The 27,636-nt window shown below is 32.5% G+C and overlaps 1 protein-coding gene across 10 annotated transcripts; it reads right to left on the minus strand.

Annotated features, from left to right (window-relative positions):
* Positions 1-267: 267 nt before the first annotated feature.
* LOC124951875 (F-actin-monooxygenase mical2b) lies at positions 268-27,549 on the minus strand. 10 transcript variants are annotated; one of them, XM_047500890.1, is made up of 30 exons: positions 27,395-27,533; positions 27,187-27,311; positions 25,006-25,104; positions 24,574-24,637; positions 15,567-15,914; positions 15,155-15,479; positions 14,364-14,722; positions 13,966-14,223; positions 13,589-13,791; positions 13,395-13,528; positions 13,041-13,288; positions 12,844-12,966; positions 12,534-12,764; positions 11,595-11,834; positions 10,716-10,857; positions 10,501-10,622; positions 10,229-10,432; positions 9,887-10,046; positions 9,631-9,791; positions 9,352-9,554; positions 9,107-9,288; positions 8,876-9,000; positions 2,513-6,073; positions 2,389-2,418; positions 1,842-1,986; positions 1,618-1,765; positions 1,436-1,545; positions 1,047-1,220; positions 812-926; positions 268-715 (listed from the first exon to the last, which is right to left on the minus strand). In XM_047500890.1, exons 5-30 carry the CDS (start codon positions 15,864-15,866, stop codon positions 619-621), a joined length of 8,100 nt encoding a protein of 2,699 aa, XP_047356846.1. In that variant the 5' UTR covers positions 15,867-15,914; positions 24,574-24,637; positions 25,006-25,104; positions 27,187-27,311; positions 27,395-27,533; the 3' UTR covers positions 268-618. The 10 variants fall into 10 exon arrangements, 9 of the variants coding, with proteins under 9 accessions (XP_047356846.1, XP_047356842.1, XP_047356843.1 ...); XM_047500886.1 differs by lacking the exon at positions 25,006-25,104 and having other exon boundaries at positions 27,187-27,536; XM_047500887.1 differs by lacking the exon at positions 24,574-24,637 and having other exon boundaries at positions 27,187-27,536.
* Positions 27,550-27,636: the final 87 nt, after the last annotated feature.

The following is a 27,636-nucleotide window of genomic DNA, read 5'->3' on the forward strand; positions in this document are numbered from 1 at the left end:
TAAGATATTTTTATAATGAATTATTCAAAGATATTTTATGTATACACCAAACTTCGTTTTCTATGAAGTATGTCCTGAGACTGTTATAGAGCTTTCTGCTTATGCCCATACGTACACACTTTTGAGTACATTATTGTGTATATTATGATTTCTTTCATCAAGTAGCGCTTGAAAATTTTAATTTCAAGTGTGTCAAATTGTATTAAATATATTTGTAATGGGAATCTTTTATATTTCATTGCACTTATGTATTATTTGTAACATACATTTTCTTTCTTTCCTTTTTTTTTTTTTTTTTTTTTTTTTTTTGATAAGAGAAGACTGAGCCAAATCTTAATCTTAAAAAATTCATATAACTTGATCTGATTATGCACTAACTGCATATTAAGCGTATCATTAGTGTAAAATACTATATTTTATGAATACTTAAAGAATATGTAATGCGTTTGAAGAGTATCTGCATTGAATTTATAATGAAAAACATTGAAGCAAAAATAAAATATTTGATTTGACTGTCCATATTTATAAGATACCTACAATTTTATAATACATTTTTCAAATAGACTTAATTTATAAAAAAAGTAAAGCGGAATCTGTATACAGAGTGCAATTCCTACATTAAACTGAATACTTAGAGCACACTTTTTTCATTGGTATTAATCTGAGGCCTTTAGCCAACATCTGAGCTTCAAGATCACGATCTTCATCTTGATACCTGGAAAAAAACATATATATAATATAATATGTATATATATGTATTATTTATACATTTAATAAAATATATTACAAAATCGACCATAATTTACAATACCTCTGTCGTTCTTCTTCTAAAAGAGCTATAAGTGTATCTCGTTTTTCAACAATTTCTAACATTTCAGTCAATATTTCTCCTTCCTTTTCAACATCAGCACTCGTCTTTTTTTCATCTAACAAAACCCAGATATAAGTGTTAAACAATACAAAAACTTAATTCTAATTCAATACTAAATATTTTATTAATATATTATTTATTATAGAAAACTAAAAAAATTATTATAGATATTTACCATCATCAGCTAAGCGTTCACGTAACTCTTGTTGTAATCTTTCATGACGATCTTCCAATTGTACTTCTTGTGCACGTACTAGAAGTTCTTTTTCATATCTCCGTAGTTCTGTACGTTCTTTCATCAAATCAAACCATTCCCTTAATAAATCTGCTTCTTCTCTATCTGAACAATCTAAACACCTCATATCATTAAAGAATCTATTTAAGATGTATAAAAAATTTCGTTTCAATTCATAATTGGCGAAGATTAATCATCTCGATTTTACGAAACTATGTTTTTAAGAATTATCTTTATTTATCATAAACTAATATCACATGTTAACGTATATATGTGTTCACGATATTTTTTTGAATTTTTCAGAATTATGTAATAAATAATTACATTACCTCCTTCTCCACGAAGTGCTTTTTCAACACTAACACCCCTACTCTCTAATTCTCTTTGCTTTACTTCTGTTTCCTCTAATTTTCTTTGTATTTCCTGTGCCATCCTCAGTCTACAAATCAGGCAGTTACTTTTTTTCTTTTTGATGACATAAAATCTCTTAAATATTTTTCTATTTACATACCGTTTCAATTGTGCTTGCCGCGTTAATTTTCTCATTGTTTTTGTTTTACGTGAAATGCTATTACAAGATCCTTCTGTAGCAATAGCCTTTTGTACTTGAGATGTAGACAAAGCTGCAGTCTTTGTATCATCTTCTGATAAACTGTCATCTGACATAAAAATAAATTTATTTAAATATTCTAATATATCACAATATCGCAATGTTTTAATATTCACAATTATTACCTGAAATATGTGTTGTAATATTAATGTAATCTTGAGGTGGTGGAGGTATAGCTGGAGGATTTTCATTGAGGTAGTTTCCTATAAGCATACTTTCACAAACACTCTTGGGCCTTGCCTTTAATTTTGTAGAATCCACTTTATCAATCTGAAAAAATGTATGGAAATGATTTTTATTTGAATTCGATAAGATTTTGATTTTAATTTCATATAAAAGTTGGGGTATGTTCAATACACACTATGTACATTGTTTAAAAGCGGATACTGAAATAAAATCACTCTCTAAAAAAAGCATGAATGTTTCAAATAAAACCCTAATACAACTACTGTCATTTGCTTAAAAAAATCATTATTACAGTGCAAAGGCACAATATTTACTAGAAACTACAATTGGACATGGCGTACATATAAAATTTGTTAAGCATTCAGAAAAGTATACAGCAAACGAAAATAAAATCGTGGTACCTTCATGATATGCAATAGCTAATACAAATACTGGCACAAGTAAACTAATATGGCAAAAGTTAATATCAATGACTTAGTTGCTTACATCTGACCCATCCGAATACGATTTATATAACTGAAACATTTTAAGACGAACCAGTTAGAAATGGATAAAAAAACGTGCGCACCACGTTCAAGGTAATGTGGCATCAAAATTTGCCTTCACTTACTTTGCCCTTAGATTTTGATGTAAGGCGGAACATCGATAGCTTGTCCTTCTGCGGAGAGACCGACGTTTCCTTCTTGAAGAAGAAGTCAGAAACTGCTTGAATAATACTTTTCCGTCTTTCTGGATCCTTTGCTTTTTTCGTTTCTCCTTTCATTCCACCAGTTACATTATCAGAATTGGAAGTATTAGTTGCTTTTGATAATTCGTCCATTGATTTTGCACTTATGGTTGATACATCTTTAAGATTCATTTTTTTTGTTATTGCTTTCATATTATCTGTACTTTTACTCGTTTGAAGCTTGGATCCTGGTTTATTTATAGTGAAACTAAAAGATCTGCTTTTAATTTCGGGTGATACTATATCTTCTGTCTTTCTTCTTTCTTCGACCGAATGTTGTCGACGTGCGAACTTCATTTTTAATTCCTTGATTTTATCCTCCGGACTTAATCCTAGATCTTCATCACTTTTCAACCTAGCTCTTTCTCTTGCGTCTTGTCGTGCCTTTTCTGTTGTTCTCTTAGCTTCCTCATGTTTGAATCTAGGTGGAGCAATAGGAGTTTTGAAATCCTTGTCCATTTCACTATGCAAATTTGAAGATGCAGAATTTTCATATTTTTCTGCTTGATTTGTGCTTTTTTTATAAGAAGTACTTTCATTGTTTTCTGTTTTTTGAGATGATATATTAGAATCAACAGGTAATGATTGTTCTGTCTGCAATATTTTTTTGGCATCAGCAAATGTCATATTATGAGTAGTATTACTAATTTGCGTTTCTAAAGATGTTGGTACGAATTTAGTTGCAGATGTATTATTAGTTGTAGTACCAGCGATAGTAGGTAGTTTCACTGGAGATAGTACAGAGCTAAAAGAAGAAGCCCTTGCTGCTCTTCTGGCTTTCTTTTCTGCAGATTTTTGTTTATGTGCAACCAATTTATCCATTAACAAATCTTCAATAACATTTTTTTGCTTAGATCTTTCTCTTGTAATTTCTTCTAATTTACGAGAAGTGGCAGGAGAATTGAGATTATTATTATTGAGTGACTCCTGATTTCTAATCTCTTCTGCTATTAATTCCGCTGTTCGAGTCTGCGCCAAGTTTTTAGAATTTTTTCTTTTGGATTTTCGGACATCTATTGAATCTTTAGCATTACTAAATTCTGCAATTCTTGATTGAAGACGCTTTACATATTCTAAATAATCTGGATTACTCGAATCTGCAAGTGTTTTTCCTTGTTGTATTTGCTCATGTACTTCTTCTTTAGGCACAATAGATTTTTGTGGATTAACAGGACTAGCAAGTATTGTAATGACTTCACTGGTGGTTGTATCTTCAGCAGGTTCAACTATTAACAAACTATCTTCATCCATAGATTGCAATGAATCATTGTTAATTGCTTCTGAAATAATTTGTGCCTCTTGAACAGTTCTTGACTCTGTATTATTGGAAATTGAACTTTCTTGAGGTTTATTATCTGCAGAATTTGTAGCACCATTTAATTTATTCATGACATCATCCATAGTTACAGGATTGATTTCAATGATATTTTCATTATTAACGATTTCCTCTTCTGAACAAATGTCGTTTTCACATTCCAATGTTGCTATTGGTGCATCGGTTATGTTACTTCTCAAAGAATCAATAGTTTTAATATTTACAAATTCAACATATCCTCTGTTCTTAAGTAATGCTGTATTAGTCGCATCTTGAAGACTGTCGTCTAAAAGAGATTCATTGTCTGTATCCATATAATCAATGTTTTCTCCATTTGCAAGAAGTTCGGAAGTATTATTTAATGGAAGTTCTGTTCTTCTATCCAATTTATAAGTATATGCTTGTGTATTTTCCGGATTTTCTCTTTTCATCATTGTCGTATTACACACAGATGATTTTCCATAGAATAGATTTGAATTTTTTCTTTTAGTTACAAATTCAGGATTTATGTCAAAATCAGTATCTTGCAAGTCGTAAGAAACTAAATCTTGACCATCGCGAGCCCATTCTGAAAATTCTGTTTCAGTAAGCGCAGCTGTTGTTGTTACGTCGTTTTCCTCTGAATCATCTTGTTTATTAGATATTGCAGATGCCACTGACGCGGGACTACTACAACTGCTAATACTTTGTTTATTATTATCATGTAAATCACATTCTTCTATTTTGTTATTTAAAACTTCAATTAATTTATCGTTATTTAAAGATGATTGCATTAACTGTGTTACTATTTGTTCATTGTTTGATTGTTCATCTCGGAAAATTGAGCATTCGATAGAATCTGGTTCAAATGTGGAACAGATATCCAATACCTTATTTTTTTCAATACCTTCGTCCAACAAAAGATCTCCATCTGTACTATGAATTTGAAGTCTTGGCGGAGATAAATTTGCAGTAAGTAATTGTTCGCCCTTGTTATCTTCTTCTATTTCAACATCACTTAAAGATAAAGAATCACTATCGATTTCTGAGTCTTCTGTACTATCGGCTTCTTTTAGTTCTTCTTTGTTTTTAACCCAATGTACTTCAGGAACAATAATTGATGTTTCATGTAATGGACTACGAGGGCGGCAACTGATATTTTCATCTAAACCCGTAGAATGAGTTTTTTCTGTATTTTGAGCATTAACATTCTCTAGTATCAAAGATTTTGTATTGGTATCATTAGTTTTGGGAGAAATTTTTTCTTCTATTTGTTTTTTTTCAGCATCTTTCATAGATTCACTGACATTAGGAGCAGTCCTAGATTTTAAAATACTTGTTTCTGTTACCAAATCTGGAAGATGTATTTTAGATGGATCTGATATTCCACTAGCAGCTTTATGTTCATAAGAACCATTGTTTGGATTGATTTTAGAAACTTGATTAACTGATAGAGGTCTAACAGATTGAGAAGAAAATAACATAGTAGGTGATAATGGAGAAAGTTGACTATTACTTAAGTGTAATTTGCTTGTGCCTTGTAAAAATGCTTGCATTGTTGGACTTGGTTCAGGAGCTGGATTTAAAAGTTTCTGATGTTGAGAAATTGCATCTGTGAGACTTCTTAATTTTGTATCTACATTTGAAGTAGAACCAGACTTCATAACGGAGCCACCAAGAGCTGGTCCACCCAACAAATATCTTTTCTTGAGTTCTAAAGACAATTTAGATGCAATTCCCTCTGTAGAATGCGTGCGATTTAATAGGTAGTCACCTTTTCGTGGATTAATTAATGGTGACAGATTGTTTGTGTTGAAATTAGATCCAAGCATTGGAGATTTTGATTCAGTTTTAGTTTCTTGTATCGTTTTTTTTGTAGGATTTAAATCTCCCGAATCAACTTTACCTTCTGAATCCTTTTCTTGTTTAAACTTTCCATTAATTGATGATATTATTTTACTTTTCACCTGCACTTTCTTAGGTTCCACATAATTACCCCTGGTCTTTCGAACGTATGCATCATTAATGGTAATTTCTGGAATTTCATGCCTTGTTGGTGTAACTCCATCGTGCTCAAATTCAGAATCTGTAGATATTTCTGTAGCCGAATTTTCTTCGCTTTCTTCTGTTGATCCATCGTCGGAAGCAACCTGCAAATGAATACATTATCATATTATATAAAAAGCTATATCTCACATATTAATAATATCTAAAAATCATTTAGCATATTAGTATAACAAAATAAAACTACAAATATTTATTAAAAGTAGCCACAAAGAAAAAACAATATGACCCTGTATTTGTTTCCGTATAATAACTTTAGTATTTCTCATTTTAATGTATTAGAACACTATTATTTAAAGTTAAGCAGTGAGATTTATAATAAAGTAATGGCTGGTGGCAATTGTAAATATATCAATAACCTGGTGAGAAAAATCTTTGGTTTTAGTAATATTGCACAAGCACAAACAATTAATTAGTTTAAATATCTGTTAATTTACATTAATTTAATACCACGCCATTCACATATATAGAAATTTGTTACCTTACTTTTAATGGCTTCAGGTCTTATGATATGTATCACCATCAGCCAAGTATTATCTTGTTTTCATGTACTTTATTAACACATCTCACAATATGCTTTAATAATTATCATAAGTTGCAAAATATATGTCCTTGACACAGTCAAGTGCCAAAATTATATTTTATCACACACAATTCACTCATATCTTCTATATACTTAAGAACTAATTATTTAGTATACTTTATGAAATTATACATTTATCTTTTTTAGTTTTATCACTTTTAGAGGAACAAACAGACTTTGTGGAATCGTGTAAAAAAGTTCTTTTTAACAAGGGTCGGTTATCAGAAGGATAACTTTTTTCTTTCAAATGTACATTTGATACTGACACAGGAATTTGTTCTGTTCTATTAAAACTTTCTTGAACATTACTTTTTTTTAAATCGAAATTATCGCATTGTACGGTTATTTCTTTATTATTGGAAGATGAAATCAAATTATCTAATTTAGATTTTGCTTCCATGTTCGATGGTATTATGCTTTCTTTTGAAATTGATATTTTTGCTTTAGAATTTTTATTTCTTATTGGAACTTCAGGAGTGTAAGTAGATTCAGTGTTAAGGACATTATTTTTAGATAAATTATTATTTGAATGAGTTGAATATTTTCGTTCTGGCCGTTTTGGTATTTCATTTAAATGGCTGGGCATGTCTGTATTATTGGATATTTTTATGTTATTTAATTTCAAAAGTGAATCAATTTCATTATCAGAAATTTCTTCACACAAAGTTTCTACATTATTTAAATTTTCAAGTGCAGGAAAATTATTACTGTGACAATCAGAATTTATATACAAAGCATCATCTTTTTGTATATTTTGATCTATGGATTCATTTTCTATATGAGTGCTTTCTACATTTATAGATTCAGACAAATTTGTAAAAGATTTAAGAGAATCGTTATTAGTAAGTATTTCTTCTATCTTTTCTATAATTGTTGATTGCAAATTTCTGTCATTAAAAAGACGATCTTCTACATCATGATGTTCAGTTTGTTCACTAATTTGAGTGAATTCTTTAAGGTTGAGATGGTTTTCTACATCACTGATTTCAGTTTGTTTATTAATTTGAGGGAATTTTTTAATGTTGAAATCTATATCATTGATTTCAGTTTCTTTATTAATTTGAGAGAATTCTTTAACACTAGTATTAATATCAAATTTATCTTCTTCTTTAACGTTTTTAATATTCATATTATTATTTACTTTTGTATTTATTATAACAGAATTATTTGTTTGGTTTTTATTTTTGTCATTCTTATAACTATTATTTTTCGTTATCTGAAAATATTTCATTATATTCTTTGTATCAACTTTATCTGATAATTTAGGTTTAATGTCCAACATTTGATCATTTATATCAGCAATATTTTCATTGTGAACAGTTTTTTCTATAATCTTTTTATCGAATTTCGTATTAGAATTAATATTGCCCTGAAAATATTTATTCATTTGAAATTGTGCATTTTCAACAGATAATGGTCGAAGTTCTGGTAATTTTGTTGCATGTTTTATTCTTCTTTGTTTTAAATCGTGTTTTAAATTATCAAAAGCAGTATTTTTATGTTCAGATGTTGGACATTTAATTACTTCTATAGGTATTGTTAATTTTGTTGAATCGGCACAGAATTTTTCAAGTGGTATTTCACTTGTAGGAGAAGGTGATGTCACAGTAACTATTGGACATGTAGCATCTTCGGATGTATTTATAAACAATTTTAATGAATCAGATTTATTACTATTATCATCATTTATTTCTGTTTTAATTAAATCTTCATCAGCATCAGTATTCATCAATGCATCTTGAAATATTTCTTTAATTGATTCACCAATGTCAAACAATGAAGATGGTAATGATTGCCTATTTGGCTTAGGAGAAGAAGCAATTAAGTCTGGTAAGTTTTCATTATTACTTACAGAAATTTTATGAGTCGATTCTGTTGTACTTAAAGACTGATTCAGAGATTCATTTGAAAGATCTATAATTTTTGATTTATCTATAATAATATCTGTATTTGTATTTTTCTCATTCATATCAATGTTATTACTACATAATACATTATCATCATTAATAAGATCTTTATCAATATCCATATGAGAATACATTGTCTGATTAGTTATGTTTATACCATTATTAATTACATTTTTTTTAGTTGGCCCATCTACTTCTATGGAAGGTTGTACTGTATTAATATATTCAATTTTCTCAATATTACTTCCAATAATATCGTCTTTAGGAGATTCTATTTTATTACTTTTTATATTTGTTATGGAGGGCGATGTTATACTAGGGTCATGTATAAAAGTGGATTCAGGAAATATTAACAAATCTTGATTTACTGTACTTATAGAGTCTTGAAAAATTTTCACCTCTGTTTCTGAACCAGTATCTGTGTCAGAACTCATTGGAGGAATTGGCAACCAGACCTCTTGTTTGCGTAATTCTCGAGCACGCGCATCATCTTCATCTTCTGTTGCAGTACTGCTTTCATCCTCTATATACAATTTAATAAAAATCTTGTTACATAGAATTTAAAAGAATATAATTAACTAGTTAACTTTTTTTTCGTAATAATAATCTCAATTATTTTATGATCATACCTTCACTAGTATATTCATCACTGGAGTCTTCATATTCGTTACTTCCTGTATCAGATTGTCCGGCTGCATTTTGAGAATTGGAATAACGAAGTGTCCAATTTTTAGCTAATTCTAAAGTTCCCTCTGTGGTCAATGGCTGATCTATTGCTTCTTCAAAAACTTCATTATCGTCATCTGAATCACTGAGAATATAATAAATTACATAGTAAATATAATATAATTGAAATCTTTCTTTATAGATTTACCTCATATCAGAAATATCATCGCTGGAGCCCATTTCCGCTGCAGAAGCACCAAAATTTCTATCCGTCCATTCGTCTTCGTCCATTTGACTGTGTGCTTCTTCCGTATCTGATACTCTTGCTAAATTTTCAAATTCAATTCTTTCTGGTGTTTGACCTCGATCAAGCAAGTCAAGTCCTACGACTCCTTCCGTTTGTATATTAATCTAAAGTAATTTGAAATATAAATATAAAATATGGTTCTAACATCATTATGTACAATCTGAATTATATAAGATTTACCTTCTCTGGAACTATTGTATTAGCAGATGTGTTTGCTACATTTTCTTTATTTACTGTAGATTTCTTCTTTTCAATTCTACCTTTCATAGTTCCTGAAAGACCAAAGTGTTGTGTGCAATAGAAGCGTCCACCATTCTTTAATCTGTCATATGTATGATTTCCTACAATTTAAAAGCATTATATTTTAATATTAAATTTTCTGTTCACTTCAAAATTACATATAATTGCTTATTGAAAATGAAGAAATAATATTAACCTATTCTTAATGAAGTTGAACAATATTCACAACGGAAACAACCTCGATGAAAATATTTGCCTTCTGCACTCAACCTTTCCATAAGATAAACCCTCTTATTACAAAAATGACACATTTCTGAACCTCCTTGCGCAGGTAATGTAAGTGGCGTTTTAGTATTCTGAAAAATAAATTTAAATTATTAAACATAAACACATAAAATGTCATCATTTGTATAAAATTGTGTTTATGTATTTCCTGAATACAGTCTGTCTAAAAATCTCTTATCTATAATATTAAATACATATAAAATATTTACACTTATATAAAGAGGACTATAAACTAATAAGATATAATATTTACCGATTTTTGCACCTTAGGTTCTGTATCCTGCGTTTTACTTGAAAATTGCTCAGCCATAGCTGAGACTTTATTGTGTCCAAGTACACTACCCTCTTTAATCTTCTTGTCAATACTTTTAAGGGTATTGTCAATTTCGGCATACTTACTATTTGCGTCCTTTGGATCATGCCCCTTCTTTTCCATTTTAATTTGTCGAGCTAAAAACTGAATAAAGCATATAGACATCTGAAAAACATTAATTTTTAAATAATATAATATTATTTCTAGCCAACCTGTTCTCGACTCCATTTCGGCACTCGTTCTACCTTGTCATGCCGCACTCCATGGCCCATTTTATTTTCTTCTATCTTTCTTTCTATTTCTTTAATATTCCAATCGGTTTTTTCAATTTTGCCTTGATGTATTATACATATAGTTATTATTTTTAAAATGTATATTATTTTAAAAATATAAAATGTATGATATATAAAGTTATAAAATAACAAACCAATAGCACGTAGAAGATCTCTCGGCTTTTTTTCTGGCAACCCAGAACCCTTTAATTTATGTTCAATATTTTTTATTCGTCCGGAAAATTCTTCATCTATTCCATACCTATGATGACTGGCATGTAACTTAGATTCTCTGTCCTATGAAAAATATAAAATACACAAGCTTAAATTAATAATACTAACATATTATTAAAGGCAAATAAAACAATAAAACAAAATACTAAAAACAAAACAAAATATAACAAATATGTAAGTAAAACAAAATATAAAAAAATGAAAATAATACATGCAACAAACAGAAATCTGGAGCTTTTCAAGCAATCATAAGAGCAAGGTTTATACATTATTGTAAATATAAATTGAGAATTTAGAAGCCAATTAGTGTAAATCGCGCATACGACATTTATCTTAACAATAATAATGATAATATTATATCATCTGTATTTATGTAATAAAGATTAAATTTAAAACATCTTATAAGTTATTATACTATTGTTAGACAAGTAATTTCATTTCTTACGATTTTTAAGTACTGTATTAATTGATTTCTAAATATTACTAACTTAATTCCTAACAATGCTCACACGTATGTAATATCATTACATGTTTTTATATGTATTAATTATTTTTAGCCTGTAGGAAAGACATTCATCTTTTATTTTCAAAGCAATCATTAAACACTTGTTTCATGGCATATTATCATTCCGTGTTTACTTGCGTAATAAAGTTTGCACCATTGATAGTGGTTAGGAATTGATATTAAAATTTTATGATAAAGCAGTTGTAAGACAACACTTTAGAACCAAACACCAGAAAATTAACGTTTCTTTCAAAAACGTAAGAAATTTTCTCACATAACACAGTATCTAGCTTACTGGGTGCAAGATTTTCTGCTCCAGATCTTTCACTCTATCCTTGAAATCTGGAGCAGTCTGACGATATAAGAATATCGAGTAATCCTCAAAAGGCTCATCTCTTTCCCGTTTTGCATTTGCTTGCAACATCTGCATACTTTTGTAGAATTGTTGTGTTGCCATTTTTCGTAAGAATTGCCGCCTCTTCATATGTTCGACACGATTCTTTTCTATTTCATCGAGTCTTTTCAGCCTTTCCTCCTTCACATTAGTTTTTAAAATGTATAGTATGTGTTAACTTAATAAAAATAAACTACTAATTTTTGACAAACTGAATCTGTTTTCAATATTTTGTATTGTGTATTGCATATTATAATGTATGTGTGTATATATGTTTTAAATATATCCATGTTATTATTATTAAAAAATTAAACAAAATAATTGTAAAAAAGAATTAAAAGACCATCTTTTTTGCTGTGAAGCTCACTAAGATGTAAATATACTAAGCATATTTATCTCTCTGTTTTACATGCAAAGAAGCATATTTTACTATTGCTAATAATTACGTTTTTTCTTCCACAATATTTTCTACGCGTATTTTATAAATAAATTAAAATATTTCAGAAGATAGCAGTTGTATTGTTTCAATATATATACAAATATATATAAAAAGTTTGTATGTAACCGATAATCTTCAAACGTTCCATTCATATTTGGCAGATCATGCATGACAGTCAGAACGCAATAACCTCTTCCCGTAGCACAGTGACCGTAAGTCCAAGAATTATAAATAACGATATGAATAGCCCATGAAGTATTATATCTTCGAATTTCTGCCACCGTGACTATAAGAGCGTATAATAACTGTTTATAATAATAGCTCGCGTATTCTAATGTTATAACTAAAATCTTAAACATTTAAGCATAGCACTATTTGAATAATAAACATTTATCTCTTACCACTGTTGCACCAATCTTCTCCATACTTCGTCTTTTCCTAGACCGCCGGCTGATGGTATCACCTTTTTTATCTCCATGCTGCTGTATATTTTCACTTGATTGACGTAAACGTGAATGTCTTGTTCGCGTTGCACTTTCTTGTTTGACAATATGTCCAAGTAGTTGTGCTTTCTGTTCGGCCGTCAAATGGCTTAATATTAGATGCGATGATATTTCTTCATTGTCTAGTTCCTATAAATCATAAATGCAAACAAGACATAATATTAATGTTTAATTTAACTATAATAAAGATATTTTTAAATTTATGTACCAATTTAGGATGCTTTATATGGGGAATCTCTTTGCGAAAAACTTCGTATATTTGAGTCAAATAGGAAAACATAGCTAATTTATCAGGAACATCGCATTGGGACATTTCTTCTCCGGTCATTATCTAAAAATAATATTAATATATAACATGAACATTATTAAAATAAATGACTAATCTTCCATTATCTAATAATTTACCGGAGATATGCCTAGTTCCTTTTCTAAAATATCAAAAGCAAGCTGATTATTTGTTGCTGCTTCTGTTGTTTGTAAACTATAAAAATCAATTAAGTCAGGTCGATATCTATGGATAATGGCACAGATAGCCAAACCACTTTTGAAAGAAGCACCCATGTCTTCTATATGTACGCCTTCGTAAAGAGCAACCTGCTTTTGTAACCAACGAAGCAATACGTCCGGATGCACTTGAGAGTCTGCTCTAAGATCTATAACAAATAGAAATGCTTATCCAATACCTGTATAAATAAGAGAATAATCTTATCTTCTAATTATGCATATTTAATAATAGGCAATCTTTAAATTTTATTTTACCACGACGTCGCCGTTTCTTAGGGATGTCAATTTCAGCTTGTACTGCTGGTTGTTTAATTATTTCTGGATCATCTGTATCCACCAAACTAAGCACTTGTGCAGGAGTAACCGAATGAGAATTCAAATTCGGATATCTATATAAAAAGAAAATAACGTTAAAATTACGTATAATGTAAAGAACCAAAAGCTTCTACCTTGTATGAGGATCTAAAGTGTATGCGGCATAATCCCTATTTAAATTTTCTGGAGTCGTCTGACCAAGAAGCCTATATATCGATTCTCGTTCAGCTATTACTTCTAACGGTGTCAGGGATGTACCCCATCCTTTTATTGCCCAGCAAGCATCAAGCGAACTAAGAAATCCTCTTGCACAACCAGATCCAGTTGGCCAAAATGGCTAAAACAATTGTAAATTTTATTTTAAGAAGGCTAAGATTTATGAAACATATAATATTGTTACTTTAATCTAAAATTTTGGAGAGTAAAGATATCAAAAAATAAGACTGATAACCAATGAAGTTTCTAATGGCAGAATTAATTCTTATTAGATTCTATTTAGCATATATCATACCTCAAGAAGACTGTCGCCGACTAGAATCATGAGCAATCTATGCCCGTTGTGATGTAAAACACGACTTGCGTTTTCTGCAGCATACATCGATGTAAAATCGAACATAGCCACATCCGGTTGACCGTAATGATTAACGGCGAATTCCATGTCCATCATTTGATACTCCGTCGAGAATTCAGCAGCTTCTCTCGCATACAACATCAATGCTTCTCGATCTACATTTTCCTTTGCTAAGAGTTTGGCAGTGTCAGCATGATCCTAAAAACGAAAAATTAATTTTAAATTTGGAATAAATATCGCTTCTTTTCTATAATATTGTTTCCTATAAATGGACGTAATTATGCAGTAAAGTCTTTTAATCGACAATAGTTTTGCTACAGATACTATGTGACTTTCACCTGAAGAATAACACCTTTATCGATCAAGCTATGTTTCTTGGCGGTCATGACGAAGTAGTGCGTATCGTCCTTGTAATAGACAATGTTCTCTAAATCGATACCCGTTTCTTGATACAATTCTTTGAAAAACTTTTGATTAAATATAAATGCGACACCACTGATCTCTTCAACTCGTGCTTCGGCTTCGGTTCTTTTATTTATAAAATTAGCTGTTATTGCAATAGCGAGTTTCCCACGAAACTCTTTGCGTTTAAAACCTTCGAGAGTATTTCTTTTTCCATCAGCACCGATAAGCACGTCGAATTCGTATTGCGATACAGGATGATCGGCAGGTGAGGTCTTAGCTCTCCATCCGATCTCTGTGAATCAAATAGACAAAGAAACGAATTAAACTTTAGTAAAAGAAATCTAAAGAATTATCGAATTAATTATAGAATGCACATAACAAAATATCAATTAGAAAAATATTCGTTCATCGACTTCGCATCGAATAAACATGTTGTTTCGATTGCATTCAGGCTTTTTTATATACTCTATATATATACACCTATTCATACGGTGTTAAAGCCAAGGCTATCAGACATTTTCGAATAATAAATGCATTTTGATAACTTATAATCCTCCTTCGACTTGATAATTTCAATGAATTTATTAATTGTTACGAGTAAAGCCATTGTGCACTTTATTATCTCTAACATATCAAACAACTCGTATACTTTAAAAAATACGATGTTTTAATATTTGGATTATAATAGGATCGTCTCATGGCTCTAGTCGAAGGAAGTACTTACTGGCTTCCTCTTGATTATCCGGTGGTGATATCAACGATTCAAAGCTGACGCTCTCATGGAACTCGACGCCGAGAATAAGGGCGACCTTGAGTAAGATGCACTGCAGCTGTCGTATGCTGATATGATCGATCGAGCCTGCACAGAATTTTCCAAAGAACTTCTTCGCGCCTAATCCACGAAGATCTTGAATGACGAAGGGCCAAAGGTGTAGGACGTTGTTCCTAGACATGCGGTCTCTTTTTTCAACGACCACAACTTTTGCACCTAACAATTGTGCCTCTATCGCGGATCGAAGCCCGCAAGGGCCACCTCCTATGATCAAAACCTGCAAACAAAAGTTAATTCTCTTTAATAATTATCTTTTGAAAAGAACAAATATCGTTTGTCAATGTTAGCAGACGAGTTAACTCACCCTCGTATTGGGACATGCCTTTCCGCGATTGTAGCACTTGTGATTAGCCCTTTGATCGAATTTCTTCCACAAGGCTTGCGCCTTCCACGATCGCAGTTTCGACTTCAATTTTGGATAAAATTGATTTATCGTGTTCGGCTTGATCTTGAGCAACTCACAAAGATGTCGATAATGGCCAAGTATGGACTTAAGGGTGGTGGCATTGCAAAATTGATCGAAGACCTCACTAGCTATAGCCGCCTCCGGTGAATTTGCCGTTGTTTGATATTTCTTACCCGATTGCTGTTGTTGCTGATCCATTGTGTTACACCTGGACTCTTACCGATAACGTAGTCGATGTATCATTACCTATGGCGAAGCGAACGTTCGCGGTTATGTAACTTCCACCTTCTGAGAGATCCGATCGCGTGAAATTGAGAAGAATAAGTGGGAAGAACTAGCTAGACGATCAGTTTAGCAAAATGGTATCCGCAAAACAGAATTTATGTTACCAAGTTGTTTTTCACATACGTATTCTATATACATTATAACCGCATGTAGAACTATACAGTCGGTTACGGAGATATTCCGAGACTTTTTGAAATAAAATATAAATAAAATTATGTAGACATGAAAGAAGTTATTTATCGTAAAGTGTGACAAAGTTTTTCTTCTCCTATTTCATATGCAGATCACTGATCTCTGTTAAAAAATTCTATGTGCATTCTAATGTGCTTAGATATAACTACGAAAAATGCGATCATTCGTACCACACTGTACAACCCTAATGTAATAATATTGTATTTGCTATTGTTACTAGTCTCACTAATTTTCTGTAATATCAAAAACGACCAATAAATTATTTTATGATTTATCAGCTCGTAACGAGGATAATCAGAAGATACGGGATCAGCAACCTAGATTCGAGTTTTGCGTTAATAGCTAACTCTTTTCGGCACGTCAACTCATATAGAAATGTAAGTATAGAATGTATGTAAATATGGTGTTATATACAAAAGGAGAGTGCAAATGTTTATTAACACACTGCTCAATGTTAATATCTTGTATGCTCGTAACACATCGGAACGACTTCCGCATGTGATGAAAAGAATCGGATAAAATAGAAACTAGGAGTAATATTTACAAGAAGTATAAACAGCCAAGCGAATTGTGAAATCCGTTAAAGCGAGCAAAAACATGCATTAAACATTCGAGTTTTAATTAGTTTTAATCGCAATATCGTGTACAACCCGTAACATTTACTTCATGATCGCATCATAACCATCGATCTTATTTTCTCTCCTTTCTTCTCTAGTAGATTTTTATGTTAAAGGAAGTAAGGAAGCACTCTTCGTGCTTCTGGATTCCGAATAAAATTACGAAACACGAACAAGAAGTCATACGTGACAGAGGCTAACGCACACGAAACTATGAAATACAAGGGCCCATCGATTTTTCATTATCTAAGATATAAGAGTCGCGAATATCGAGACTCAAGTAGATGCTAGCAAATAGTAAACTACATATATCATCTTTTCCTCGATTACAGAACGACGACAATCATCGTAAACGAAGGTCACGATCTTTAATAATATCTTAAAGACAATCATTTTAATCTTATATTGTTGACATGATCGTGTTCTATGTCTTTTTATTGACTCATTTTTGTGATAATGATTCTTTCTCCTTCTTATATATATGTTTTTATACATTTTGGTTGCCCTAAAAGTTTCTTTTGCTATCTGCAACTTTTCTGGCAATGTTTAAAAACGAAAGAAACTTTCGGGACAACATAAAAAAGAAACTTTGATACGCATACTTATATGGACATTAGTATGTTTTGTTGTAGTTATATCCGATGAATATTTTTTAACAATGGATATAAGCAGTATAATTTCGATTAGATATCGATCACAGTAACGATGATCATTTAAAGTTTATCGGCATACAATTTACTGTAAGTTTTTATTATTTATCATGAGATAGATAGAGAAACTGTCAACGAAGCGATCGACCCGAATACTAAATACTAAGCGCAACTGAGAATAATTTGAAGTAGGTAAACGGATTACTAGGTTATCTATTAGAAGCTATACGAAACGAATGAAAATTGAGCAATCAAAATGTCACTGCAGTGTCCTTTCGTTAAATGTTATTTTGGTACTGCAGTTAATGTAATGGTATCGCCGTAGTAATCCAGCTTTATGATGGTGTAGAACGGTCTGTTCTCGTAAAATCGTATATACCTATACAAAAGAAGCCCATGTTCGATGATGTTACAAAAGTAATAATGACATACTTTTATCTGCTTCCATTTAAGGTAATCCCTGTTAAATCGCGTTATCGATAATAGATCGATATCAATACAAGCAGATGGTGTATATACGTAGTAAGAGTTTTATATCAAACAAAACTTATCTACTGATATGATAGTAGGCCAAGAAAAACGCTGATCCCAAGGGAGAAATCCTCTTTAGTCTATACACTTTTGTTTCCCCATTTGCTCGTGCATCTTCGATGTTCTATCGTCGCTAGAGCTTATCTACTTTATCTGAAATAAAGGCGATCGTAGAAAATGCGATCTCAGAAGAGGGTAGCTTAACCGTACGTCTCTATAAATACGATGGTCGAGGAGATGGGCGAATGAACGGTCGAGATGCAATTCCTCGAGAAGAGAGAACTAGGGCGGCCGGTTCTTGGCGACCAATTTTATAACGATCGTGGGCGTTGAAAAGAAAAAAAAAGAAAGGAAAAGAAAAAAGAAAATGTTGGCTGAGATGGACACGCTTGCTTGCGGGTGTTTTGAACGAACAAAGAAAGAGAATTGGCTTTCCGACAAATCTAGATTTTCCACAAATTTTCTTCTTCTCCAATACGTGTACATGTCTTTATTCCCACTTTCGAAAAAATTTAACTAAAAGGTTAAATCGTGGATTTATAATCCAAGTCACGGTTTACTTACGTATGTACGTACGTATCTCGACCGTGCAACTTTTCTTTAGAATCGAAGGAACGAAAAAAAAAAGATATCATCGTATAACACGGTCACGATTCACGATTAAACTGGCCCTTTTCTTATGTTTTCACGTAGACGATAAAGATTTTTCGTGGGCGAACGAAAAAGTTCGTGGCTGAAACTGTTACAATGCGTGCACCGAGTAAAATCAATGTGATAAGAATAGCAAAGCGCGTTTGATCGAATGAACGCGCTCACGTGCTCGACAACGAGAATATGCAGGTCCACGTCGGAGAATGCACCTAAGTAGTGTGTTGCTGAACATGCTTCGTTGTTGTATGCAAGCTACGAAAAGGGAAAGAGGGAAGGATGCAAAGGTCTTCAACCTACGCGTTGTCTGCTAGTCGTCTTCCGTTAATATCGTTAATGAGTGCATGCACAGCCGCCGTTGAGTTCATAAAGGCTTCTGCATATAAAAGAAAATATACCAGTTCTCACTCTCTTTCTCCCTTTTCTCCTGTCAAAGAAAACCACCCTGCGATAGGAAGATCAAAGGAATCTCGTGAAAAATTTCACAACCTCTTTAAAGACGTACTTTCCTAAATTTTTAATGTCCTATGAGCATAATTTTTTAAAGTTGATTATTCTCCAAAAGAATTATCGTCGCACATGACTCCATCTTTGTCCAAATTTTCTAACAAATTACACTGTGAAAGAGAAAGTTTTCATTACGCTTCGTTACGACAAAAAAAAAGAAAAAAAAAGAGAAGAAATGAACTCTCGCCAAACATAGTCAGACTTCATATACTAACGAATCAAATGCAAGACGAAAATTAAACGTACACTCTCCTGTTTCGATTAAAGTACCTCAAATAAAATTAAATCATTAATTAAACCTACTTAATTAAATCAATAATGGCTATATCATCCGCTTAATTTTAATGTTTGCATTTTAATAAGGAACGTATCGTTCATGATCGATTAAGAACAGGTTTCCACAATTACTGATATCATAAGATGAGAAACTGCGTTTTTACGACGTAGATAAAAACTGCATCTATCGTTTATATAGATTCTTATATTAAAATATATTTTTAGATTCTGCGCGAGAAAGTCGTTTGACTAGTTCGGAATAATAATATTACAACGAGGTCCAAGAACTCCTAACCCATTTTAAGATGAAAACAGTATGTGGGATGTAAAAATAGCACTTTCATATAAATAAAAACAATAAAGTGTGTTTAAATAAAGATTTTGTAGGTTCTTAAGCGAAAAATACCGTAGCTTATATTGTACAGATCGACGACTTCGTTGCCAAGAAAGGATGACGAATGAAGACGTAGGCGAGATCGCTGATGCAAGATCGATTAAATTAACTGGTATGCTTCCTTCGATACTTGATAACTAATATAAGATCATTATTCTATCATTATCTTTTATAGTATCGTAAGATCAATTAACACAACAAAATGTATCGTAAAAAAATATTTCCTGACTTTTATTCATCGTTCACCATTCGAAGAAAATTATACCTATTTTTGTTGAAAATTAAGGAAGATAACAAGATTAAATCTTAATATATATGCTGTAACAAAAATTCTAATAAATATAAATCTGATAAATACAAACAAGATTCTGTTTCCTAGATATTAACGGAGTATATCATCTAATACAATACTTATTTCTACTTGAATATCTTTTTTCTAAGGATAGGATAACAAACAAGGGATTCTTATCAACCAATAATTATATTCGTTGGCGTATCATCTAGTGATTCAATTTTTCAGAAAAAAGTATTAATGAAACACGTTTCATAGAGGACATGTGTATTCTGACTCATAACATGACGCGAGAGAGAGAGAGAGATAGAGAGAGATTTACGCGAATCACAATGCACGATGTCGATTTTAATCAAAGGTTAAGAATTTATCAAAGAGATTAAAGATAATAATACAGGAAATGAGAAGGAAATCTATTTTTCTGTCTCTCTAACTCTCTTTGTCTTTTCTCAATGTGACGTTATCAAGCAGACCTTGACTTTCCTTCCCAAAAATCTATATACATATATGTAATTTTCATATTAAAAAAGAAAAAGAAGATTCTAAATGCTACATTAGAGTCTCCCATTTCTTTTCTCAAGTTAATTGACACAATTTTACGAATAAGTGGGGAATAATAAAAAGAAAAACACGAAATTGCCAACGTAAACTCGGCTCGTTACTTTCAGCACGATGTTTTTCATGGAATTCCAATGGTGTCCTTTGATAGCAGATTTTCATCGTGTCGGACAGCCAGTCATGGTGAAAAAAGTGAAAAAATCTTGTATTTTAAGTGCTCTCCTTCTCTGTCTGACGCCACTCGTGCAGAGCTTCAAGCAGAACACTACGGAAATTCTGTTCGTCTCGACACCAAGTAATTACGACAATCCAACATTTCTTATCTCTCTGCTTAACATATTCGTTAGGCATTGCGATTGCCAGACGCAATTAGAACAGCACGATCGTGCTGCAAATGAAGTAGGTGCATACGTGCACTTGACGGGCGCACATCGTTCCAACATAGTCGCGAAAGTGACTGTATTTTAAATGAAAATCAAAGATGTAGAATATCAAAAGATAATAGGGTAAAAACTAACGAACTATATATATTAAAAATGAAATGCGTGTCTTTCTCAACTTGGCCTTTAATACTTCGAGTATCAAGGTCGAATATTAATGTAAATACCATAAGCCGATCACATTCTCACGCTATTTCCCGTCTTTTATTTATCAAGATTATATGAATAAGCTCCTCCCCTTTAGACGTCTTCGTCATAATTAATAACGAACAACTTACATAAAAAAAAAAGAAAAAGAAATATCTGTTAAATCCCAACAACAAATGCGTTATCGTTACCTATCACATTATGGAACCTTAAGAATGGTATGTTCTTTGAACGGTATGAAATTTGCTCACTGGACAGCCTCTAAATTATCTCTGAGAATTCGCGATCAGGTTTGTAAAGCTTTCTACGTCAAAAAGGACGCGAGACAGATGTCACCGTTGGTAAGAAGGCAGACACCCTATTCTGTTCGTCGTTATTCATTGCACCCACTGTAAAGGACGAGCAGGGTGCAGTAGGCAGCACCCTTTATATGATATACCTATAGCTAGCCCTTCCGGCAGCATTACAGTTTCTTGATTTTCGTCGGTACTTCGCGTCGTCGGCAGCCACTATTGGTTCCCTTCCTCTTTTACTCGACCGAGGGGCGAATACAAATGGATCTCTTCTCTCGTTTATAGCGAGAAACGCAGTATATCCAACATCGAAATACAGCCCGTAAAAAGATATGTAGAGAGAGATAAAGACGTATTACATGATTTCCCATAAATAAAACATAATCTTAACGCTCACTAAAAACAGTAAAAAAAAAGAAAGAAAAGAAAAAACAATAGTAAAAAGGGCAATATTTAAAAAATGAGTTAAAATCAATCGGAAATCTAACTAATGACTAGCTAAGAAAAAGGTGGAATACCATCTAATGGAAAATTACAGGCGTACTCGTAGGAGTACTGTGCGGGATGTCTATCTAACGTCGAAGAAAGAACAAACGATTTGCATATAATCGGAAATAAGTGGGAGCATGAGAAAGAGAAAGACAAGGCAAGAATAATGCTGACAGAAAAGGAGAAGACAGACTACACTATCGGTAGGCCAATTCATAGCGAACGATAACATCTAGCTGGCACAATATGGAGACCATGATAACACTTATCGCTTAGAACTATTTCATGTATCGTATCTCTCAGCAGGTATATTGCATCGAGATAGAAGGAACTTAACAAAGGATCATCTTATAGAGACAAGATGCGTTTTATCGTGTACAAAAAGAGAAAAAGAAATAGAAAATGTGACTTTTTAAAAACATTACCTTTTTATTCTTGAGATCCTAACGAAAACGAAAGTTCAAAAGAGACTACGAAGTCTCGTCATTAGATGACCACACGAACGAGCTGTCTCGTGATTAACTCATGCTTCCTTTATCGAGACATTATCGTCTAGGAAGTGCGATTTTTTAGCCGAAACAATTGATGAAGAGAAAGAAAAAAAGAGAAAAATAGGGACCACCTCAATTAGCTTTCTAAAGTGCCTTAAATTACACTTAAAGACGATTTCTTCGCTTACCAACGTGTGACAGTTCTAATTATGGAAGGATTCGTCATAGCCCTAACGCGAAGACCTACGCTAAAAATACGCTCGATGTATTGCGAGATAGAGATAGAAAGAGACGAACAGACAGACAGATAGAGAGAGAGAGAGAGAGAGAGAGAGAGAGAGAGAGAGAGAGAGAGAGAGAGAGAGAAAGAGAGAGAGACGAATTCGAAATCGCTGTTAGTGTTCAGAAAGTCGATTCGATTTTCGATCGAGTCTCCTTAGCAATGCAAACGATAAGAAGAAAGTGAGAGGTTGCCGTTGCTGCTATTGCTGCATCGTTCGAATTAGGCATATCGCCACCCCACGCGGTTTAAAACCCGAAGGTAGGATTGTCAGACACCGGGATGACGCATCTCGAAAATCATCTACTTTAAAAGGAAAATCGAATTTACAAGGATCTTTGATCCAACATGTTCTCGTTGTCTTCACAATAATGACGTCCGGGCAAGATAGTGGAAAGAAAGGGTTTAAGTTTTTTTTCTATTCATGAATTAACAAAATAAATTTGCCTGAAAGAGAGGAAGAGAGAAGAGAGGAAAAGAAAACCTTATAAACGGTTTAGAAACTAAATTACATTTTATTGTTATGGAGGAAAAGAAAGGATTTGCGTGTGATTTTACATTGGAAAACAGGGAATTACAAATGGAGGTCGAATTATCGTAATGCCGATTCCAACGATATATATATACACGACCATCGCGATAATGTCTAATGCATATAAGATTAGAACTATTAATCGCAGCTGCAAAATTATGTCCTTGGAAACGAAAGATTCCGACTGTTTTATTTATCAAAGATCTACGACAATCTTTGCACTTATCTTCAGATCTTAACACTATTCGTTATTCGAAGTCGTGATTAATCGAATTGGATAGGAGAAGAAAAAAGAAAAGAGTTTTACAAGAATGCACAAAATTATATTTACTTTTTGATTTATATATAAAGAATGTGTAAAAAGAAATACAATAACCTGTTACACGTTCAAGAATAGAAAGTTAATGGATATTTTTAAAATCTACTTTAGTACTACTTTTAATGATGATAAAGCAACATTCGTAGCGTGTTAATTTCTTTTTATACGATACGTATGTATAAGCGTGCATATATTATAAACAAATAGATATGCACATAGAGTAACAGTTCAAAAACGCAAGAACAAAAATTTCCATTAAAAGTTAATGAAGAATGATAATAAGAAAGAAACGATAAGTGACGGGTAATCTATAGAAGGTATCGCAGTTGAACGAAAAGAAAATGGCGACGAACGGTAAGAAGACAAATACAGAAGTTAGTACGAAAGAAAGAACGAATCCAATCGGTGACTCTAATAGCGACTAGAAATACGAGACAATTGAAAGAGTAAAAATAGTAGAGAAATCTCCTCGGCTCTTCCTGCACTCTAAACTATGCTTTAACCAGCGTTCCCCTCTGACACGTGGTTATTGCGAAGAATCTCTCTCCTAACATTTTACTACGATCGATTAAATGCGGAACATGATTCACTAAACGTTTTCCTCGACGTGACGTAATGCGTCTTTTTTCTATCCAAGTAACGATTCCTTCCAAAGCTAGACTTTATCTAAAAGAAAGGAAAAAACGCTATCTACAATGGAATAAAAAATAATCTCAAACAAAATCATTATACAATTATTAGTCCTTTATATAATAATAAATATATGATAATAATGATAATACTATATATATATATATATATATATATATGTATATATAAATATATATGAATGACAATACTATGACCAATCCATATCCACAACAGCCTAATCATTTATTTATTAATTTCCACTTTAATTACAATAGTCCACTTTCCATTGAACCGCTTATTTATATAGTAGATATTAAATAATTTAATGTCTCACATTCACAAGGGCTCTTTGTTAACGAATTGGAGTCGTCCCCACAAATGCCGTAAATGACCGGCATCTCGACACCCAAGAAAACAGCCATGAAATATAACAATAATAACAATAATAATAATAATAATAATAATAATAATAATAATAATAATAATAATAATAATAGTAATAATAGTAATAATAATAATGATGATGATGATGATGATGATGATGATGATGATGATGATGATGATGATGATGATGATGATGATGATGATGATGATGATGATGATGATAATAATAATAATAATAATAATAATGATAGAATGATAATAAGGACAAGAAATAGAAGAAAGAAAAGTATATATAACAATGTTTTTTTTTAAATGGAAAAAAATAAGAAATAGTTTAAAAGAATCACGAAAAATACGTGACGAAGAAAAGAGATCTACTCACGCGAAACGTCGGCTCTTCGTAACGTCGATGCTAAACCACCACGGATGCTACTGTCGATTCACGGCATGCATTTCAATCATGTATCTAAATTCGTTGCCTCTGCTCAAGAATCCCAATCGATTTATAAAGAGACGATCGAAGTTTATTCGAAACTACGCATCTATGTAACGTCTTTTAATACTCAGCGAGAAGAAATGCAAAGATATGAGGATATAACTCGACTCGAATTCAATAAAATCAAGAGATAAATAGTAGAAACGTTTAATGAAACAGACGTACTTTCATTCAAATGGCTAATATATTTTCTTTGAAAATTTAATATTATTATCATATATTCTATTTGTTCTCTACTTTTCGAAAACAATCTCTTAAATTCGACAATCACACGAATTAAAAATGTCGATGAATGACAAAGAAAACTGAGACAAATACTCAATGAGAAAATGCGTCAACGGTTGGTGCAATTAGATCTTTTATTTCTTTGTCGTCTGGCGCGAAGCGTAAACGGTGCACCACATCCGAACGAGCTTGAACAAGTGCGACGTACCTAGTCATCGTTGCAATTATTATTACTATCATTCACGAATACCATCATTATTCTGCTTTCTAACAGACCGAATGAGTTTAAAACGGTCGGAGTGATGAACCCAACAGAAAAAAAAATGAGAACGAGCGAACAAATAATACCGCGTAAAACGGAAAGATTAAAAACGTTAGATCATTTCAATGTATTATGCATAAACTGAGCATTATTAAGTGACGTTAAAAAAAGGCAGAAAGTTTCTGGCCTGACTAGAATTTGGTTCTTTATAGAAAAATTGTTACTACTGTTCTAGATTTATGTACATATGATATGTTCCCATCTCGGTGAAGATGAAAGGGATCTTCTACATTTCTTTTTTCATATATTATTTGAAAGCGTCGCAAGAAATACTAGATACGAATTTAACCGCTACACATATTGCATGTTATCCAGATCTAGGTTATCAAGAATGATCATTATAGAAACTATACAAGTCGGACAATTTTAATTTCATTGATAAGTTTTAAGTTCATTTTTCTATTCATATAAAAAAGAAAGCGTAATATATTGATCATTGAATCGATATAGTTCCAAACAACGCCCTTTCTTAACTATGTTACAAGATATATGTAGTGGCAGTTTCTTTATCTTTGTCCCCCACAAAGAGCAAAGCGTTTTAAAATATCGCACGCCCTGAAATCATCGAGTCTTGAAGCTTTTCGCAAAAACAAATCACATAATATATACTTTACCAAAAAAAAGTGCACATCTAACGTATGCTATATTTAAAAATGGTTTGTTATCGGTAATATATCGGCGTTCATCTGAACGAAGATCGCGCCGAACTCGTAATGATATGGTCAATGATATCTCGTCAGCTGACGACGGGCGAGATTATTCGTGATACGGCAAAGAACGAGAGTCAACGACATCGTCCGATGATTCGCAAACCATAACCAATCGGCGGCTTTTCAAATTTATTTTCGCGACGCATCGTTCTTGTACGACAGAATACGATGAATTCACGACATGTTATCGGCCGTGACATTGACGTATCGTATATCTTTGTATCAGATCCACTCACAAATTCAGTTTCGGTTATGAAAAGCAAGAAATAAACAAACGTATGCACTCCAGGAAGACATGAGTATACAATATATATATATTTGCATAAAGCGAAAAGCTTTGTCAGAATCGATACCGACAGTCCTTTCTTTTCTCCAATCTGATTTTAAGGCGTATGCATACGAATGTATTCCGCAGCACGATGGAGCTCGATGATCTCGTCGAAAGTGTCGACCGATAGGAAAGCCTCAGTATTTATAATTCCCCAAGTTTCTTTTTATCCGAGATACAAAATCTTTATCGAGATTAAGTCTTTATCTCGATAAAGATTTCAATGCAACGGTATAAAGTCTAAACTGAGATGTAAAACAAAAGATAGAGCCGATAATTTTCGTGCAGCGAATCGCGATAAAAAGGAAGCTGGACAAACTGTATGTGTGGAGAAATGTTCGAGAAGAGAAAGGAAGAAATAGAAAGAAAGAGATAGAGAGGTAGAGAACCAAATAAAAAAATTTAGAGGCCAACGAAAATAAGGAAGAAATAAGAACGATAAAATGGAAAAAAGAGAATGTTCGAAAGATGCATATACGTACATGTCAAACGAAAGGCCGCAACATGCACTTCCAATTAAATATACGAGGGCCACACCAAGAGCGCGCGTGCCGTTTCTCGTTCTCATTACGTCAAACACACGCGTGTATACATTCGTGGCGCAAACCTGGTTAGCATTCATCACATACCGCAATCAAAATCTTTTCTTTCTTTTCCTACCACTCACATGACAGTTCATCGGTTCTCTACCTTTTTTACGACTAGTGAGGAGGAAACTTCCACCATCCATCCACCATTAACATCCCGCGGTTTCTCTCAGTTTCTCCGGACTGTGGCCTCGTTCCGCCGCACGGCCGCGCCACACTACGACGCGACTTTGAATGTCGTTTAATTTAGTGGAGGGGTGAGAGAAATTTCATCCAAGATGATTTTACGACTTGCGCAGCTAGAGAAACCGCTCGTCGCAATTGGTGACGCGCCTAATATATCGC

Source organism: Vespa velutina, chromosome 9, assembly GCF_912470025.1.
Source record: "Vespa velutina chromosome 9, iVesVel2.1, whole genome shotgun sequence".
NCBI classification, from domain to species: domain Eukaryota; kingdom Metazoa; phylum Arthropoda; class Insecta; order Hymenoptera; family Vespidae; genus Vespa; species Vespa velutina.

Excerpts from the sequence above, each read along its gene's own strand:
- LOC124951875 (XM_047500889.1), bottom strand. The coding sequence starts at position 15,866 with ATGGATCAGCAACAACAGCAATCGGGTAAGAAATATCAAACAACGGCA. Across the intron at positions 15,480-15,566 it reads AGGCATGTCCCAATACGAGG|GTTTTGATCATAGGAGGTGG; the intron begins GTGAGTTAACTC and ends TTTTGTTTGCAG. Across the intron at positions 14,224-14,363 it reads ATAAAGGTGTTATTCTTCAG|GATCATGCTGACACTGCCAA; the intron begins GTGAAAGTCACA and ends TTTCGTTTTTAG.